Source organism: Spea bombifrons, chromosome 6 (assembly GCF_027358695.1).
Source record: "Spea bombifrons isolate aSpeBom1 chromosome 6, aSpeBom1.2.pri, whole genome shotgun sequence".
NCBI lineage: Eukaryota > Metazoa > Chordata > Amphibia > Anura > Pelobatidae > Spea > Spea bombifrons.
Window position 1 is genome coordinate 18312071 of NC_071092.1, and position 18327 is coordinate 18330397.

At 44.9% G+C, this 18327-nt stretch overlaps 1 protein-coding gene across 1 annotated transcript in view; it reads right to left on the bottom strand.

Annotated features, from left to right (window-relative positions):
• Window positions 1-18327, bottom strand: part of DDX47 (DEAD-box helicase 47) — a 66090-nt gene that overhangs the window by 41502 nt on the left and 6261 nt on the right. Inside the window, exons 2-5 of the mRNA XM_053469069.1 lie at window positions 16732-16825; window positions 13608-13796; window positions 10770-10841; window positions 9784-9902 (exon numbers count right to left, since the gene is read on the bottom strand). Coding sequence (XP_053325044.1) covers window positions 9784-9902; window positions 10770-10841; window positions 13608-13796; window positions 16732-16825 — 474 coding nt within the window. The remainder of the gene's footprint in view (window positions 1-9783; window positions 9903-10769; window positions 10842-13607; window positions 13797-16731; window positions 16826-18327) is intronic.

The following is an 18327-nucleotide window of genomic DNA, read 5'->3' on the forward strand; positions in this document are numbered from 1 at the left end:
CGGACAGCTCCTTTCAGGGATGTCTCACGTCCTGATCTGTTGTCTGTTCGCAGGCCTTATTTACCAGTTACGACCAAAACTTTGTCTCGTTGGGTCAAATGGTTGTTAGGGTCTGCGGGTACTAGAGGGGCCATGGCGTCTAAAGTTACATCTTTGGGATGTAGGTTGGAAGATCTCCTTAAGACGACGGGTTGGTCCAGGGAGTCTATGTTTAGGGAGTTTTATTTCAAACCTATGACACATTTTTCTTCTACGGTCATTGATCAGCTTTAAACTAGCATAATGGGAGCCTCCGTGTCTTTATAAATTACCATTACTAAAGTATGACGTAAAATCATGATTTATAAAGACACAGAGGTGGCCATTATTCCCGCCCTGACAGTTTTCATATTCTCGTATTTTTTCTTTCCTCAACTAGGGTGTCGTTTGTTTTCCCTCCCGTCAGTATTTATGTGTAATACACCGATTTTTGATACTGACTGTTATTACGTTTTCTATTGATATGTTCTTTATTTCATTGTTTTTTCCATTTGTGTATTCAGATGATGGCTATTTGTCTGCTCTGGATTATTTTCTCAAAGTTTTTCTTTTTCAGTATCTCTTGATTTCTGCTACTTTGGCGGTCGAGGAGGTGCGTGGGTCCTCGGCTCTCCATGTCACCCTCGCCTATGTTATCCCTCTGGGGGAACCTGGACTTTGCGCCGGGGCAGGCCCGAGGGAGGCTGGCGTTCATGGGGGTCTTGGCGCCTGTTCGCCTACATACAGTTCTAGGGGGAGCGGGGTATCCTGCCCTTTACAGCTTTCCACACACATGGGACACTGTCCTGGTTAGACCGTTTCACTTACCACCAACTGTCACACTACGCATCCTCCCTTCCTAACCAGCAGTGCTTGTACAGGGGACTTACGGCCTTCGAGATTTTGTGCACTCAGAAGCGCCCACCAGCTGGGGCCATCTCCATGCTATACTCAATGTTACTGTCTAGGTTATCTCACTCACCCCCTCATTCTGCAATGTACGACTTTCTGATGCGGACTGGACTAAGATCTTTACCCTCACCCACCAGAGTTCTAGGGCCACTAAGCCACAAGAGACAAATTATAAGATTCTGTCCCTCTGGTACCGCACACCGGAAAAATTACATGTCATGTTCCCGACCGTCTCCGCCTGCTGCTGGAGGTGCTGTAGCGACGTCGGTACCATGATTCACATTTGGTGGGCCTGCCCCTCGCTGGGAGTCTGTTCATCCTCCAAGGCTGCAGGCCTGGATGTCTAAGGTGGAGGACATTAGGGTGATTGAGGATCTCTCTGCTACCTCTATAAGACAGAGGGAGGCCTACACCGCTACCTGGTTGCACCGGCTTTTATTTGTCGGTAAACACACCCCGTAACTGCCTCGGGCATTGTACTGTATGGGGTGACCGTTGTTCTCTGTCTATACGCCTTGCTAGAGCACGTTCGCCTGTACACTTTGCATCTATATGCATCATGTACGTATCTTTTGTACACTGTGCTTTATTGACCACGTTCTCTTGGCAACATTGTACCAATTCCTTTAACCGTGTTCCCTACCCCCCCACCCCTTTTTTGCCTTCTGGATCCCCCCCCCTTCCACAATATAAAAAGTGAAAAACCCAATGAACTTTGGAGTATGGGGAGAGAGAAAAAAAAAAAAAAAAAAAAAAAAAAAAAAAAAGACTGAAGAAAGGAAAAAAAAACCTTGCTAGACCCAAAAACAGATAGTGTTATAGTAATTATATAATTTAAAAAAGGTACAAAATCCTCTACATTTTTAAATAAACAATCTCCATAAACTTTCAGAAAATAATCAGAGCTAAATTAACCTTTTTCTTTGTCTGAATTTAAGTAAACAATTAGGAATCTTAAAATCAGAACCAGATGGCTATTCAGCAAATTTTTATTTACAATTTGAGGATATAGTATCCCCATTAAGGATTTTTAATAAAATAACCCATTTCCAAAAGAGATGTTCCAGGCTCAAATCATTCCAATTCTAAAACCGGGTAAAGACCCTTCCCAAATATCTAAATTTTAGACCTCTCTCTTTATTAAACCTAGGTATTAAAGCCTATTCTAGTATCATAACTAAGAGATTAAAAACTTATACCCGAACGAATACATGAAAATCAATGTGGCTTTGTAGAAGGATGTAATGCCTCTGATAACACAAGAAGGATCTCTAACTCCTTCAATCCCCTAGACGTACCGGGACGTTCAAAAAACGCGTATTAAGAAACCCCTATGGACGTCCTAGTACGTCCAGCCCTTCGCGCAGCGTCAGGGACACATCCCTGCCGCTGCACGGGAGACCAGGCTGTTGTTTGACTGACAGCAGAAGCCGGCATTGCCGGCTTTCTGCTATCCGATCTGCTGTAACAGCTTCCGGCATTAAAGCCTTCACTGCTGACGTAACCCGGAAGGTCATCAGAGGCAGGTCTGTGAGGACCTGCATAGAGATCACAGTGTGATTGGTGCAGGGGGATTGTGGGGAGGGGAGTGAGAAAAAAAAAAGTTAATTCATTTAAAAAATATTAAATAAATCATTAAAATATAAACACTAAAAAAAAAAAAATTTATAATGTGAGCTGTGATGTCATTGTGACATCACTGGCATGTTCAGGAGGTAACCATTTCTGTGTAAAGAAAAAAAAAAGAAAAAATAAATAAATATATAAAATATTTTTTTTTTATATATATATATATATATATATATATATATATATATATATATATATATATATATATATATATATATATATATATATATATATATATATATATATATATACATACATACATACATACACACACACACACATACATACATACACACACACAAATTTAAAAAATTGAAATAAAATAAAAATCTTACTTCCCATTGCCCTAGCATAGCATCTAGCCAGATGAAGTCTTCTGTTATGTAAAGAAATAATTTCTTGAAGGGGGGGGGATATTCTTAATAGTTTAAGAAATCTGAGATCTCTTAAACAACTTTAACGATAGACTTCTTTTATCAAAAACAGTTAAATTACTGTCCCTCATCTGACCATCAAAAAGACAAGTCTTGGTTAAAATGGGAACAAGACAAATCTCAATTTTGAGTTTCAAGATTGGGCAAAAGGAATACAATGGTCAAAAAACAGTAAGTTCTACATACCAAGAGCTTCTTCTCCCTGCCGATGACTGGTGACACTAAGGATCAAGGACAACCAGCCTCAAGGACCTTATGGCCAAAAAAAGTCTTCCTGCACCATCTTATCGAGTCTGTAATGCTGGACAAAGGTATGGAGAGTCCCCCAAGTAGCCGGTTCCCAGCAGGTGAAGACTGGCCGGCTGCAGAGTATGCCAGGCTGATGGCAGACACAACCCACTTAGCAATAGGGCGCTTGGAAGTGTTGAAACCTCGATGGAGGCGGATGAGGCCACAAACAAGCAAGAGGACTTACACAGGGGCAGAGTCCGTTCCAAATAAATGGTGAGGCATCTAGAGTATAGCCTTTTCCTCTGCTGATCAGGGAGATGGAAAAATGGTAGGCAACACGATGATCTGGTTCTTGTGGAAGGCCGAATGTACCTTGGGCATAGATTCCGGGAGAGCGCACAACCTTATCTGGGAAGAAACACAAACAGTTCTTTCGTAGACAGAGCCTGAAGTTCGCCAAATGTCTAGCAGAAGTAATGGCCCCCAAAAAGGTAGTCTTCAGAGACAAATGTAGAGAAACAGACTGAAGAGGCTCAAACGGCAGCAACTTAAGTCTACAAAAGGCGAGATTAAGGTCCCAGGGACGATGACTTTGGGGAAAACGTCTGACGACCGGAAGCAAGACGAGATCGAATCCACGTAAGGCACTACTGGCAGCAATCTGTACCTTGACAGTAGATGGTTGAAGACCACGGTCAAATCACTCTTGTAAAAACTCTAGAATCGATCCTGGGGTACAGGATGAAGGAAGAGTTCCTCTGGAACCAAACCAACTGCAAAACTTCTTCCAGATCTTATACCCGAGGGAGGTAACCTTCTTCCTACTGCCCTCAGGATCTCACATTCAACCTCCAGGCAGTCAGCTGGAAGATTGCAGGATTTGGGTGTAGAAACTAACCCTGATGAATAAGGTCTCTCCAAGCAGGGAGCCGCAGGGGGCTCAAGTAACCGAGGGTGATCAAGACCGCATAGCAGACGTGCCTTGGCCAGTCAGGAGCTATTAGGAGGCGCAGTCTTTCTTGATCTTCTGCAGAACCTTGGAAATCAGAGAAAAAGGGAGGAAAAACGTAGGCGAGAAGGAAATTCCAAGTCTGGGCGAAGGCATCTACCACCAAGGGACGATCCCGAGTATCGAGGGAGAAGGCCGGAACTTGAGAATTGTCTCTGGATGCAGAGCCCACTTGCCGCTCAGAACAGGGATTCTGCTCAGGAAATCCGCCTGAGTATTCCAGGTCCCTTTGAGGTGGACTGCAGACAGGGTCATCAAATGGGCCTCTGCCCAGATGGAGATCCTCAGATATACGCAGAAGACGAGGGCTCCTTGTACCTTCTTGCTTGTTGATATATGCTACTACTGCCTGGTTGTCTGAGAGTAACAGAATGTTCTTGCCAAATAGCAGCAGGTCCCAATGATGCAGGGCTCTTTCCACCGCAAGCAACTCCAGGCAGTTGGAAGGAAGGAGTTGCACAGCTGGAGACCAAAGACCTTGAACGAATCTGTCTTGATATGTGGCTCCCCATCCTCTGATCCTTGCGTCGGTGGTGAGAAGCTCCTTGGCTGATAAGGACCAACATCTCCCTGCAGCTAGGGTGTCCAGTTGGAGCCACCAAGCAAGGGGTGGTCTGACATGAGGGAATACTGATGAGCCTGTCCAGAGCGAACGGGTTTCCCTCTAGATCAGCCGTTCTCAACCTGTGGGTGGCGACCCCTTTGGGGGTCAAACGACCCTTTCACAGGGGTTGCCTAAGACCATAGGAAAACACATTTCACAATATATACCGTATTGGCTCGAGTATAGGCCGCACCGGAGTATAGGTCGCCCCTTAAAAGTTAGGTGCTTTTTTAAAAGGGAAAAAATGTAATTTAAAGTGTAATAGATATGCTGCCACCCTGTACCCCCCCCCCCCAAGATGTGCCCCCCTCCCCTAGACTTACCAGTGCAGACTCCCAGAGTCCCCGGTGTCTTGCGGGGCCGGCAGGGGACATCTATTCTACGCAGAACGGTATACAACTTCTGGTGCCGGCACAAGTAGAAAAGATGCCCCCCGCAAGACACCCAGGACTCCAGGAGTCTGCACTGGTAAGGAGGATTGTTAAAGCTTACCGCGCAGACCTTCACCAGCAAGCGTAAACAACCTCCACTGCCGGCACGTCTGCACGATGTGCTTTAACAATCTCCCTTGCCGGGACTCCCCCCGTGGGAATTCCCGGCAAGGGAGATTGTTAAAGCACACCAAGCAGACGTGCCGGCAGCGGAGGTTGTTTACGCACATCGCCGGTGAACGTCTGCACGATGCGCTTAGACAACCTCCCATGCCAGCACTCCCCCCGTGGTAAGTGCTGGCAGGGGAGGCTGTCTGAGCGCATCGGAGAGTAGGATGCACCTGCAGTGCCGGTCGTTTACGCTCGCCGGTGAACGTCTGCGCGGTAAGCTTTAACAATCCTCCCCTGCACCGCTGCGGGGGATCTGTATCCTAACCCTGCTGCCTGCCCGGCGCCCAGAACTGCATGTGCCGGGTGTGGGGCGCTAGACCCGAAAAGAATTTAAAGATTTAAAGTGGGGGAAAAAAGCACGGCCTATATTCAGGCAAATACGGCAATTATATAATTTTATGGTTGGGGGTCACCACAACATGAGGAACTGTATTAAAGGGTCGCGGCATTAGGAAGCCACTGCTCTAGATGATTAAGGATAAAGTTCTGAAGAGTCCTCATGTGGGCCAGGGCCCAAGTAACTGCATACCTTGTGGAGGCCATCTTGCCAAGCAGAGACATGCACATCCTTATGGAGCTTCCGTGCGCAGAGAGAACCCCAATCTGTTGAGAGGGAATGGTGCTGGACTTGTCCCAATTTAAAATCCAACCAAGCTCCCGCCATGTGTTGACCACTCTGGTAAGGTGAGACTGTAGAACAGGAGCCAAACAAGCATGGATAAGCCCGTGGATAAGTCGTCCAGGTAAAGGATGACTGAAATTCCTTGACGTCTGAAATAGGTCGCCACTACTGCCAGGAGTTTTGTGAAGAATCTGGGGGCTGCCGACAGACCAAACGGATGGGCCTGAAACTGGAAATGCTGGATACTTGAACCCAGAGGAACGGCAACGCGCAGAAATTGCCCATGAGACGGATGGATCGGAACATGAAGGAGTCTAGAGCGGATATAATGGTTTCCATCTTGAACCGGACATACTGGAGGTGAGTGTTCAGGAAGCGTAAACCTATAAATCAGACGGAATTCCCCTGGCACTTTGGGAACCAGGAAGACCGGAGAATAAACCCCTCGACCTTGCCCCAGCTGTGGGACGGGAACCAGGACCAGTACATCTGCAAACTGCTGAACGGTAGACAACAGGAAAGCCTGCTTCGCCCGGTCTTGAGGAAGGTGGGAAATCCAAAAACGTTCCGTAGGCCTGGTAGGAAACTTAACAGATAACTGATATACGAAGGTTCTTACCCAATTGTCTCTGAAAAACCGGAGGCTCCCTCCCACCGGAATGGGGGTGACATCATGCAGATCTCTGGGGAGCTTTGAGGAAGGAGAACCTCACGAGGGAGTCTGCCCCAGAAGCCTTGATCCCATTAAGAGCGAGAGAATCTGGAACCATAGCCCCTGGACTGGCACGGGAAGTACTGCCGAAAGGACTGCAGCTGGCTCTAGAAAGCAGGTCTCCTCTGTGGCATCCAATGTTTATTCCCTGTAGTTTTCTCTAAAAAGGACTCCAGCTCTTCAAACAGTCTCTCTTCACCAATTAAGCAGTCTATTCTTTGAGGCATTATCTGCGGCCCGGGCTTTCAGCCATAAGGCCGTCTAGCTGCAACTGAGAGCTCAGATGCCCTGGCTGTCATTCTGATGGTCTCAATCGAATCGGTGATGCCATTCCTGCTTAATAATCTCAGACAGTGCATAGCAGACCTCACAGCGGAGATAAGAGTCACAATTTCCTCCACCGGGAGAAGAAAAGGAACTGATCTCTCCTTCCTCAAATGAATACTCCTCCACCTCAGGATAATTGAATTCTGAGTCTGATAACAGTGGCTGACGACCCAGGAGAGAGGGATCTCGCACTGCCGGAAGGTGAGGGTAGGAAGGTACAGGGACAGTTTGACGAAAGACAGAAGGTAGACTGCATCTCCTCTTTAATCCAGGTCAAAAAGAAAAAAAAAAAAAAAATTCAGGCAAGAAGCGCAAGGTTTCTTCATGGAATCTTGCAAGGCTTTGTTTCACCAAAGCCTTCAACAGAGGGCGGCTCAGAATTATCAGGAGCTGACATGACCACTTCAGATGTAACAGCACCCTAGAAAATACAACGAGCAAGGAGCAGGAACTGAAAAAGCAAAGTACCTACTCACCCATCTGTTTAAATAGCTTGCAATCAGGCTGTAACAGCAGATTGGCGCCAAAATTTTCAAAACCGTGAAAAGCCAGGCTAGAAAAGCACTACCGGAAGTGCGTGATGCTCCCGACCGAAAGCCAAAGTATCGCCATAACGAATGAAGCCGGGATGCTGAACTGCAGCGTCCATGCTGCCCAGAGCTCCTGCCGAGCACACGAGGAGGAGGAGGAGGAGCGGGAGCCGAGAGGACACCTCACCGGCAGCAGGTAGGACTGCGCTTGGCAGCGCCAGCCATCTGGCTATGGTGCAAAGGCATCCACCCACCAAGGGGGCCCAGCGCAGGGAACAGGCTCAACCTAGAGCCGAGGAAAAACAAACGGGAGATGAGTCCCTCCCTACCTGACGTAGGGCAGGAAAAAACAACACTGGGGATATCAGGAGGGGAGGGGATTTTAAATGTTTAGAGTCAGGGACGGAGGAGTCTATCCATAGTGTAACCTGGGATGGCAGGGAAATTTATCCATGGAATTAACTAATGGAAACCCATTATAAAATCATATACAGATGGTACCTGGTTCATTTTTTCTGTGATTCTCCTTGTTTATTTTTACAAACTGTAACTGTCTGAATTTTTACCTTTGTTCCTATTTTTCTATATAAGCACTGACATACGTCAGATTAAACTACATATTAATTTTCTCTTTGCTCTAACTTAACTCTACCTTCTGAGAAAGACTAAATAAACCATGTTAACTTAAGTGTTTTACTTAAATTGGGTTTTATACATTTTTGATCGTTTCAGCGTGGTACTGGGTGTTACCGAAGCGTCCATAAACTGTAGTCAGCTTAAAACATAACTTGGTGCTGGCAGCATATTACCAGTCTTGTACGGTTTTTGTGGTGTGCTTAAGGGCTAAGCCATAACCAAAGGGCTGGTATCGTTAACAGTTGCACACCCTATGTGTCCAGTTATCAGATAGCTAGCCGTGACAGGTAGGTCTACAGGGAGACTAATGATTCATTTAATAAAAATCAATCTACCCAGGACCGTCATGACTTTAAACAGGTGTAGAAAGCGATCAACATTGGCTTTTTGCACCCAAACTGTGTTGCTGTAATGCCTCAACATAGAGGCATTCAGCAACACCGTGATAGGCATTACGGGCCATGTCTGGCCCCTCCGCGGGACATCAACGTCCGCCAAACACTAATGTTGTCAAGGTGATGCATTTGAGACATGCCTGGCACGGTAACTGTCAAGTGGTTAATAAAAATATACCGTATTGGCCCGAATATAGGCTGCACTTTTTCCCCCCCACTTTCAGTCTTTAAAGTGGGGGTGCGGCCTATATTCGGGGTCTAGCGCCCGACGCCCGGGACATGCAGTCCCGGGCGCCGGGCAGGCAGCGGGGTTAGGATACAGATCCCCCGCAGCGGTGCAGGGGACCTGCATCCTACTGTCTGATACGCTCAGACAGCCTCCCCTGCCGGCACTTTCCACGGGGGGGGAGTACCGGCACGGGAGGTTGTCTAAGCGCATCGCACGGACGTTCACCGGCAGCGGCAATGCGCCGTTGCCGGTGAACGTGCTCACGATGCATTCTAACCCCCCCGACTTACCAGGGCAGACTCCCGGGTGTCTTGCAGGGCCGGCGGAAGACATCTACGCAATACGCGTATACAACTTCCGGTACCGGCACTTCCGCTGAGTGCCGGCACCGGGAGTTGTATACACGATGTGCAAAGATGTCCCCCTCCGGCCCCGTAAGACACCCGGGAGTCTGCTCTGGTAAGTCGGGGGGGGAAGGACAGAGTGGCAGCGTATCTCGAGGGGGGGGAGGACAGAGTGGCAGCGTATCTCGAGGGGGGGGAGGACAGAGTGGCAGCATATTGCGGGGAGGGGGAGAGGACAGAGTGGCAGCATATCTCGGAGGGGGAGGACAGAGTGGCAGCATATCTCGGTGGGGGAAGAGGACAGAGTGGCAGCATATCTCGGGGGGGGGAGGACAGAGTGGCAGCATGTTTTTGGTGCTTTTTTAAAGAAAAAACATTTTTCTTTAAAAAAGCACCAAACTTTTAGGGTGCGGCCTATATACGGGGGCGGCCTATATCCGAGCCAATACGGTATATTAAACATGGAATAAAACACTGCAAGTCAAAACTACAGAAGTTCATAGAAAATCATATCTATTCATACTAAATCTTCTAAGACAAACATCTTACCTCAGTCTCAAAGTCCATATTGAGGATACGATCTGCTTCATCCATCACCAAATATTTCAGCATTTTAAGAGTGAATCCCTTAGTATTTTCCAAGTGATCAATAAGTCGTCCAGGAGTGGCTAATTGGAGACAAACAAGCAACATCTAACAAACTACTTTGTGGTTTTGCCCCTAGAGTGCTTCTATTAGGGGGAACTTAACAAGTACTATTTTAAAGTGGCAGCTATCTGGACACATAGAATGATGAGGGAGTACTGTGCTATTATGTTGTACACACACACACACACACAAACACAGCAGAATGGGAATCTGCCTCCCCCCCAAAATACAGACAAAAGAAAAAAAAATGCATCAAAGCCTTAGCTCTGACTTTATGTATGCATCACAGGATTGCAAATTTTTTAATTATTTTTTTTTTTGAAACCGCTGAAGTTCAGTGGCTTGGTGCCATGGTGGAAAACAGGCCCCTTTAGCTTTTCTAGGGGCTGCACTGCCTGAAGGAATATGCAGCCCCCTTCCTTCCCTCCCTGTCAGAAGGCATGCAGGAAGTAAGGATCTTCATGGCTCTTCCCCACAAGGGTCAGGGCCACTGAAATCTTTTTTTTTTTGGGGGGGGCACTCCTAAGAGCTACCCAACACAACCCTCATCAAAAAGTGTACATAAAGATAAAGTAAGTGCGTGGATCCAGGGTGTTCAGTGTGCCTACTGACTCAATGCAAAAGGTGGTGTGCTCACCTCACACACAATCAAACTTGTTCCCTGGCTGGATCAAAGCACAGGGGTCTTAAGCAAACCTCAGGGCTCCATGCTATCCTAGCCTTAAGTCAGAGACCCAAAGCTTTCCCTCTCTCACAGGTATGCTCTTATCCAAAAGGCAGATAACTGAAATAAGCGCAAACATTGATACCGTAGCAACGCTATGTATCTTGGATTCGTCCAATCCTTGTGTAAAAAAAAAAATATATATATATATATATATCCTTACCTATAACAATGTGAGGTTTTTTTGCCAATGTTAAAGCCTGTGACATCATATCAATGCCTCCTACAATAACAGCTGTAAAAGAAGAGGATACAGTTAGAAAATCAATGCTAAAGACATCAATTACAGCTAATAGAACTCAACAGAATTGGTGAATCAAGCCATATAAGAGGATTACAATTTAATTCCCAATAGCAGAGGATCTGATGGAAATTGGTCCTTTATAGAGTAATATTACTTTAGTAAACAAATGCCTTTTTTCTGGTCTTACACTTTCATATAAAAAGGTCTCTTAAAAGGTTTTAATATTTACAGTAATAAGTGCTTTGGTCTCATTCATCTATCTTCGTCCGCATCTCCACGGACATAACTTGTTGTGAACTTCTAGTGACGTAATCGCCTAATCCTTTAATCTAGGGGAGAGGACACCAGCAAAAGCGCTGGAATTTGGACGCAGGTTCACCTGAGAGCAGAATGTCGGAGCTTTTGATTACTTCCTCAGGAAGCACCACCATTTTGGCGTAAGCTCGCACCAGGTGATCGCAGAGATGCGGACGAAGCTAAAAGAAGTGTGAGTAAACCAGAATGAGAGAGTGAAAAGGCCCACGAAGATTTGTACCCGAATGCGTAAGTCCAATATAAATAAAAACACCATTCTCATCCCTATGGGTGATGTGTTTTCCTCAACCTCTACCAGAGGCCTGGGAGATTCACGGTTCTGCGCCGTATCTTAGCACTGCACTCATCTGGGCAGAGCGTTGCAGTGGTGTTCCTGGGATCTGTTGGGAGTTGTTGCCCCAGTTTAGGAGGCACTTTCCACATCCTCTCTGGGTCCTTTTTCAGGGCCTTATACTTTTTAAACTTCATATCTCCTTTCTGATGTTGCTGTCACTTGGCACAACTACATCCATCACCATCTCGGTCTTCTGGTCTTGTCTATCACCACCACTTTGGGTGGATTTACCAGTACCCGCTTGTCCGTCTGAATCTGGACGTCTCACAGAATCGTAGCTTTATTATTTCCCACAAACTTCTGTGGAATTTCCCATTTGGACTTGGGAGGATTTAACACATTCCATATGTTCCTGTACAATATGCCAGCTGCTTAGCATTGTGGTATAAAATGCAAGGACAGCGTACACTGAAGGGCACAGTTTCAGGGGGCTTCTCTAGATAGTCTTCACCTTGGGTATTGTCCGGTGCAGTAGATGCCTGTTCCTATGGTGCGTAAAGCCTGCTCTTGTGGTGCCATTGTCAATGCGGTCTTTGAGTCAAGCCACTCCTGTCAGCTAAGAACAGAAACGGAGGCTAAAATTCACACAGGCACACCAAAATTGGACAATGGAAGACTGAAAGAACGTTGCCTAGTCTGATGAGGCGATTCCAGCTGCGACATTCAGATGGCAGGGTCAGACATTGGCGTAAACATGAATGCATGGATCCATCCTGCCTTGTATCAACAGGTCGGCTGGTATGGGTATAATAGTGTGCAGGACACTTTCTTGGCACACTTTGGACCCCTTGGTAGCAATTGAGCATTGTATAAAACTGACAGCTTATCCGAGCATTGTTGCTGACCATGACCACCCCTTTATGACCACAGTGTACACACCTTATGATGGCTACTTCCAGCAAGATAATGCACCATCTCACAAAGCTCACATCTCCAACTGGTTTCTTGAACAAGACTAAGGGTTCACTGTACTCCAATGGCCTCCATAGTCACCAGATATCAAGTACAAGAGACTAAGTTTACCTTTGCTACAACACTAGATATTTCTGTAGTCCTAAACACTCCTAAAAAAAAAAAAATTCTATATTGCATAGATAAGCATAATCAAGTTATTCTTTGAATGTGTGTTGTTCTGTAAGTACTTCTGCAAAAGGCTTCAGTCACAGAGGGCAGCCTCCTATTCCTCTAATTGAGGGAAATCGCCACCCGTTGGCTGTTAACGGAGTGGATATCAGGGAGAAGTAGTCGCAGAAAGAATAAAGAACAAGGGGCAAGAGAAGCAGAGCTGAAGGAACAGAGACAGACATAAATGCGATCAGAAAAAAAGAGCAAACAAACGCTAGAGTGAATAAGAGCATGAGCGAGGTGGGTGAAGTGTTTCCTTTCCAAATGGAAAAAGCCCTCTGAATATCATTTGAACCAGAAGGAAAGGAAACTCAATTTGTTCTCTAAAAACCAACTGACGAAAAACAAAACAAATTTAGTCTGTATGCAAAAGCCTAACACACACACACATTACAAGCACTTCAACAGCTTAGTGTTTATTTTTCTGTTTGGTTAAAGTATGCTTCCACTAGGTTCCACCTGTTGTCCTTGTGACTGCCGATTATTCTGCAACTTTTTCTATAATGCCACAATGCAGATCATTTACACTGGAAAACCCCATTTACAAGTTAGAGTAGTATACTGGTTGGGATAACTTAAAACTATCCAGGCTTGTAATACTCATAGATGGAGCGCACAGTGATTAACAGATTTGGTGGAGTAAGAACGGTCCAAAGTAAGATTGTTGGGAATGTTCCCTGCTCCTATAACTCCATAATAGGCAAGTATAGCAGTCAGGATACATGGGGGGGGGGTCCATTTTATAAGTAAATACATTTTCCTCACATTAAGAAGCTTTATAAGAACTCTTTTAAAGTTGCTAACCAGATTATGAACCGTATTAGTTCAAATGGAACTTTCTTTAGCACAAACAAGAGTAGTCAGTTATATAATTATGAAGGTCATTGTTATGCTTGATAACATTATGGTAGCTTTTGCTGTTAAAACAAAATAAAAAAAAACCTGTTAGTAACAGCCTGTCTCTTACAAACTCCCATACTTACCAGTTTTTATTCCAATAGATGACCCAAGTGCTTCAAATTGCTCTGAGATCTGGAAAGCCAACTCTCTGGTAGGAGTAAGAACCAAGGCAAAAAGTCGTTGCGGTGTTTCTAGCAATGCCTGAAGTATTGGGAGAGCAAAGGCACCAGTCTTTCCAGAACCTGTTTCAGCAAGACCTATTATATCCCGTCCTTTCAAGAAAAAGTACAGAAAATGAACATATACAGGGTAAACAAAAAAAAAAAAAAAATTAGAGCACTCATATCATTAAAATACATGCCGATTATCCTGTTTCTCACCCCCTATACACTTAGATTGTAAGTTAGTGTGGAAACAGGGCCCTTCATTCCTCTTGTATCTGTATGTCAATTGCTGTATTGTACTTGTCATCTGTAACATTTTCCTCTTTGTACAGCGCTGCAGAATCTGTAGGCGCTTTATAAATAAAGTATTATGTAAATAATTGTTAACCTGCCAAAAAATTACTACCGTAAAGTTTAACAGAGACTGGTGGCAGAATTACTGCACTGAAAGAGCTAAGATACCCTACAGTGTCTAGTTTTCAAGAATATATGGTTGCATGGGTTAAGTTGCAATGGTCACCTTCAAAAGATGTCCAAAATAGCATATGGGGGAAGAATTGCCAGATTTGTAAAAAATGGTTATGAAAGTGCAAAACGTTACTTGTAATTATCTCAGGAAAAAAACAGAATTTATTTAGCATTTTTTTTTCATTAGTTTTTCTAGATGAGTAAAAGATTGAGTAGAAGTCAGACATTTTTACTACATTTTTCACCATATTTAATACTTTATGGTAAATGTTATGATACAATCAAAATGACATCTAAAGAAAGCCCTTCAATGTAACTTGAGTGGGCTCAGTAAATGAGAATGAAGAAACTTACAGCTAAACACGAGCACTGCAGAAATGTTAGACAGCCATTGTCACAAATGGATTAACCCCTTTGTGACAATTTTAAGTTTTCTGCAGTGCTCAGTTTAGCTGTAATTTTCTTCTTTCCTGTTTACTGAACACATGCAAGTTATACATTGTTTTGCCAGGACAAGAAGGGCTTTCTTTAGATGTCATTATTATGATTGTATCGTATCATTTACTATAAATATATAAAAAAAAAAAAAAAGTAAAAAATATGGTAGTAATTTTTTTTTGTATTTTTCCCCCCCCCCACACACATTGTACTTCAGGTGTGAATTTACTGGTATAGGTCACTGTCAAACACCTTAATGTGTGTTCACCAACATCTCTAGAGTACAGCGATAACCCAACCCAGCGTGACATAACCTTCCGGTGCTCCACCATAGAAGCCCCGGCGGGAGTGTCCGCAGCGGAAGTTGTCTGTGCGCATTGCACAAACGTCCACCGGTGAGCCCCGCTAGACACCAGGGAGTCTGGAGGTGCATTTGGCAAGTTGGGGGGGGCGGCAGCATGGCATGTCTGGTGTTATAAAGCATATCTGGGGCAGAGTGGCTATATCAGGGGGTTATAAAGCATCTCTGGGGGACAGAGTTGCATATCTATAAGTAAGGTGCATTATGAATTAAGGGTGGAAGAGCCTTAAAATGGCTATTTGGTAACATATGCTGACAAACTGTACAAAAATGTTAAAATACATGTATGCCTGTTCATTAGATAAAATAGTTTTACTATTCCACTTGTGTATTTTTTCTTCTAAATAGCACCAAACTTTTAGGGGAACAGTCTATATTTGAACCAATATGGTACTCCCACCTTACTTTTCCACACTTAACCCTGAGTGGTAAGTGTGATTGAGGTACATCATGCACCTCAATCACTCAACGAGTTTCTTCCATCTCTGGATGAAACGGGTCATTTATTGTATAGTGCCATCAAATTACATAGCGCTGTACAATGGGTAGAAAGGACATAAGTAGTACGTAACAAACTTGACTTAGAGACAACTGGATCAAAACGAGCTTACAATCTAGAGGCAGTTAGGGTGTATTACACAATAGGTAAAAGTGCCATTTTTAGGGATGGACCAGCCACACTAGTGTAAGTATTGCAGGAGAGACTAGGAAAGGTGAGCTAAAGGAATACAGGGGAGAGTTAATGTGCATTGTTTTAAGCGCCCTTAAAGAAGCGGGTCTTGAGGGATTGTTTGAAGCAATGAAGGCAGGGGGAAAGACCAGGGAAGGGCATTCCAGAGAATGAGAATAGACCTTGAGAAATATTGTAAGCGCGCATGAGAGCTAGAAATCAGAGGAGAGGATAGAAGGAGATTGGATTGAGCAGAGACCGGTTAGGCGTGTATTTAGAGATAAGTGAGGAGATGTAGGTAGGGGAGCCGCTGTTAAGGGCTTTGAAAGTAAGAATCAGGATTTTGAAGTTAATCCTGAAGCGCACAGGCAACCGGTGAAGAGACCAACAGAGGGGAGAGGTGTTAGTAAAGTGATGGCTGCAGCATTCATCAGGTCTTCCATTTCTCCAATAAGTTTAGCTTTCTTTTCCCTGTCTGACCACTACTTCCTATCCTGCTCTCGCTTGCTTCCTATGTGTTCCCTTTCTTCCCAACAACCTTGCCTCTTTAGGAATTCTCAACCTATTTATTCCCTCTCTCCCACCTTAAACTCCTCATGCCCTAAACTAGCTACCACTTTTTGCCCCCATATCTGCTCTTGAGGATGAAGGTGTTGGGTGCCACTGTAGGAAGCGTGAGTGTTGTGAAGAGTAGTTCTTCACAACACTCACACTTCCTACAGTGGCACCCAAACACCTTCAATGTTCACGCAACCCTGAATGTATTTTGTGGAAGTCTCATCCTACGTCACATTTCCTGCACTATAAGTTCATATTACGTTCCTCCTAGCCTGCCCTTCCTAAGAAAACCTACTTTAGCTGTGTCATAACTCAGAACACCTCTTCAGTACTTTCAATCGTTTTTGCCTTACGACAATCTCCCCTTTCACTAACCTTTCCTACCTCTCAGTTGGTGCACTGTACAAGGCTGAGAACATTTTATATATTTTTTGCATCCATAGGACAATAAAACTGTCGGGATTCCCCCTTTAACCATAATGGCAGTTTCTTATATCAGCTTACCCAAGTCTACTAAACCCAAATATCATTTAACATAAGTATCTCACCTTGTAGAGCAATGGGAATAGTCTCTATCTGGATCTTGGTTGGCTGTTTCCATCCCAGTTGTTCACAGGCATCACACAAGACATCAGTGACCCCCTAGCACAAGTAAACAGAACAAAGATAAGCCGACGTCCCCATGTTGCATTTATGACAAGTATTACTCATTAACCATTAAAAATGTGATTTGCTTCAGTTTGATAATAAGAATACTTATGTCAGATGCATGCTTAAAACAAACATCGGCATTTTTTTTGTTAAATTGTAGGCTCAACTTGCTTACTTTATAGTATACAATAAAGGCCAACCTTTATAACCTGCATAATGGACAGTTTAATCACTAAAGGTGAGTTGGTACTTTGTAAGCTGTAGACAAGACAAGTAAAGTTTATACCTTTATTGGCCGAGTAGATTTAAAATGAAAGCTTTTAAGACTTCTCAGGTCTCTTCCCTTCGGCATGTAAAAAAATTGACCGTTCATAAAGAAAGAGAATTCTTACCTGGGAAATCCTTTTCATTGTCCATTTCCAGGTGGCACATGAGAAGAGAAGGCTCCGCCTACCAGGTAGGGCAGGAAATACTATAAAAAAAAGGAGGCCTCCCCCTTCCTCCCCAGTGTGGTTAAAAAGAAAGACTCAGGCAAATAATAGCCAAGCAAAAGTAAATTTAATGGGTGGGAGTAAAAGTGTGCCACCTGGAAATGGACAAGGAAAAGGAATTCCCAGGTAAGAATTCTTTCTTTCCCTTGCCATTCCAGGTGGCACATGAGAAGATTTAGCGAGATAGGGAGGGAAGGATTCCAGTCTGCAGGACACGACGACCAAATTGAGACTCGTCAGAGAGATGAAGGTTCAGCCTGTAGTGCCTTACGAACATATGAATCGACCTCCAGGTCGCTGCCTTGCAAATGAGAGACGGATTCACCCCGGAGAGTTCAGCCCAGGATGTCGAGACGGATCTGGTCGAGTGTGCCTTCAGGTCGGAGGGAGGCACTCTTCCCGCGGAGATGTAACATAAGGTGATTGCGTCCTTAAGCCAGCGGCTTATGGAAGCCCTGGACACTGCTCTGCCCCTGCGGGTCCCCGCAAAGGACAGGAAGAGTGCGTTGGATTTCTTCCAGGCGGATGTACGCGAGAGATAAGACAGGATACATCTCCGCAGGTCTAGCGAGTGGAGTTCCAACTCCATGGGATTCTTGGGATCCGGACATAACGTAGGTAAGACGATCTCCTGATCCGAAAGGAAAGGTGAGACAACTTTAGGGAGAAACTCCGGTGGTAAACGGAGGATAACGCAGTCCGGCAGAATCTTGAGAAAAGGTTCCACTCTGGAGAGAGCCTGGAGCTCACTCACCCTCCTAGCAGAAGCGAGTGCTACTAGAAGGACAACCTTGTAGGTGAGCAGCTATAGAGAGGTATCCTCTAGAGGCTCAAAAGGAGATGTGGTGAGTTGGTGCAACACGAGGTTAAGGTCCCAAGGTGGAACCGACGGACGGAGCCTAGGGCGAAGTCTGCACATCCCCTTAGAAAATCTGGAGATCCAGGGATTTGAAGCCAGATTGGAGTCCAAGTAGTTGCTGAGAGCTGAGATCTGGACCTTGA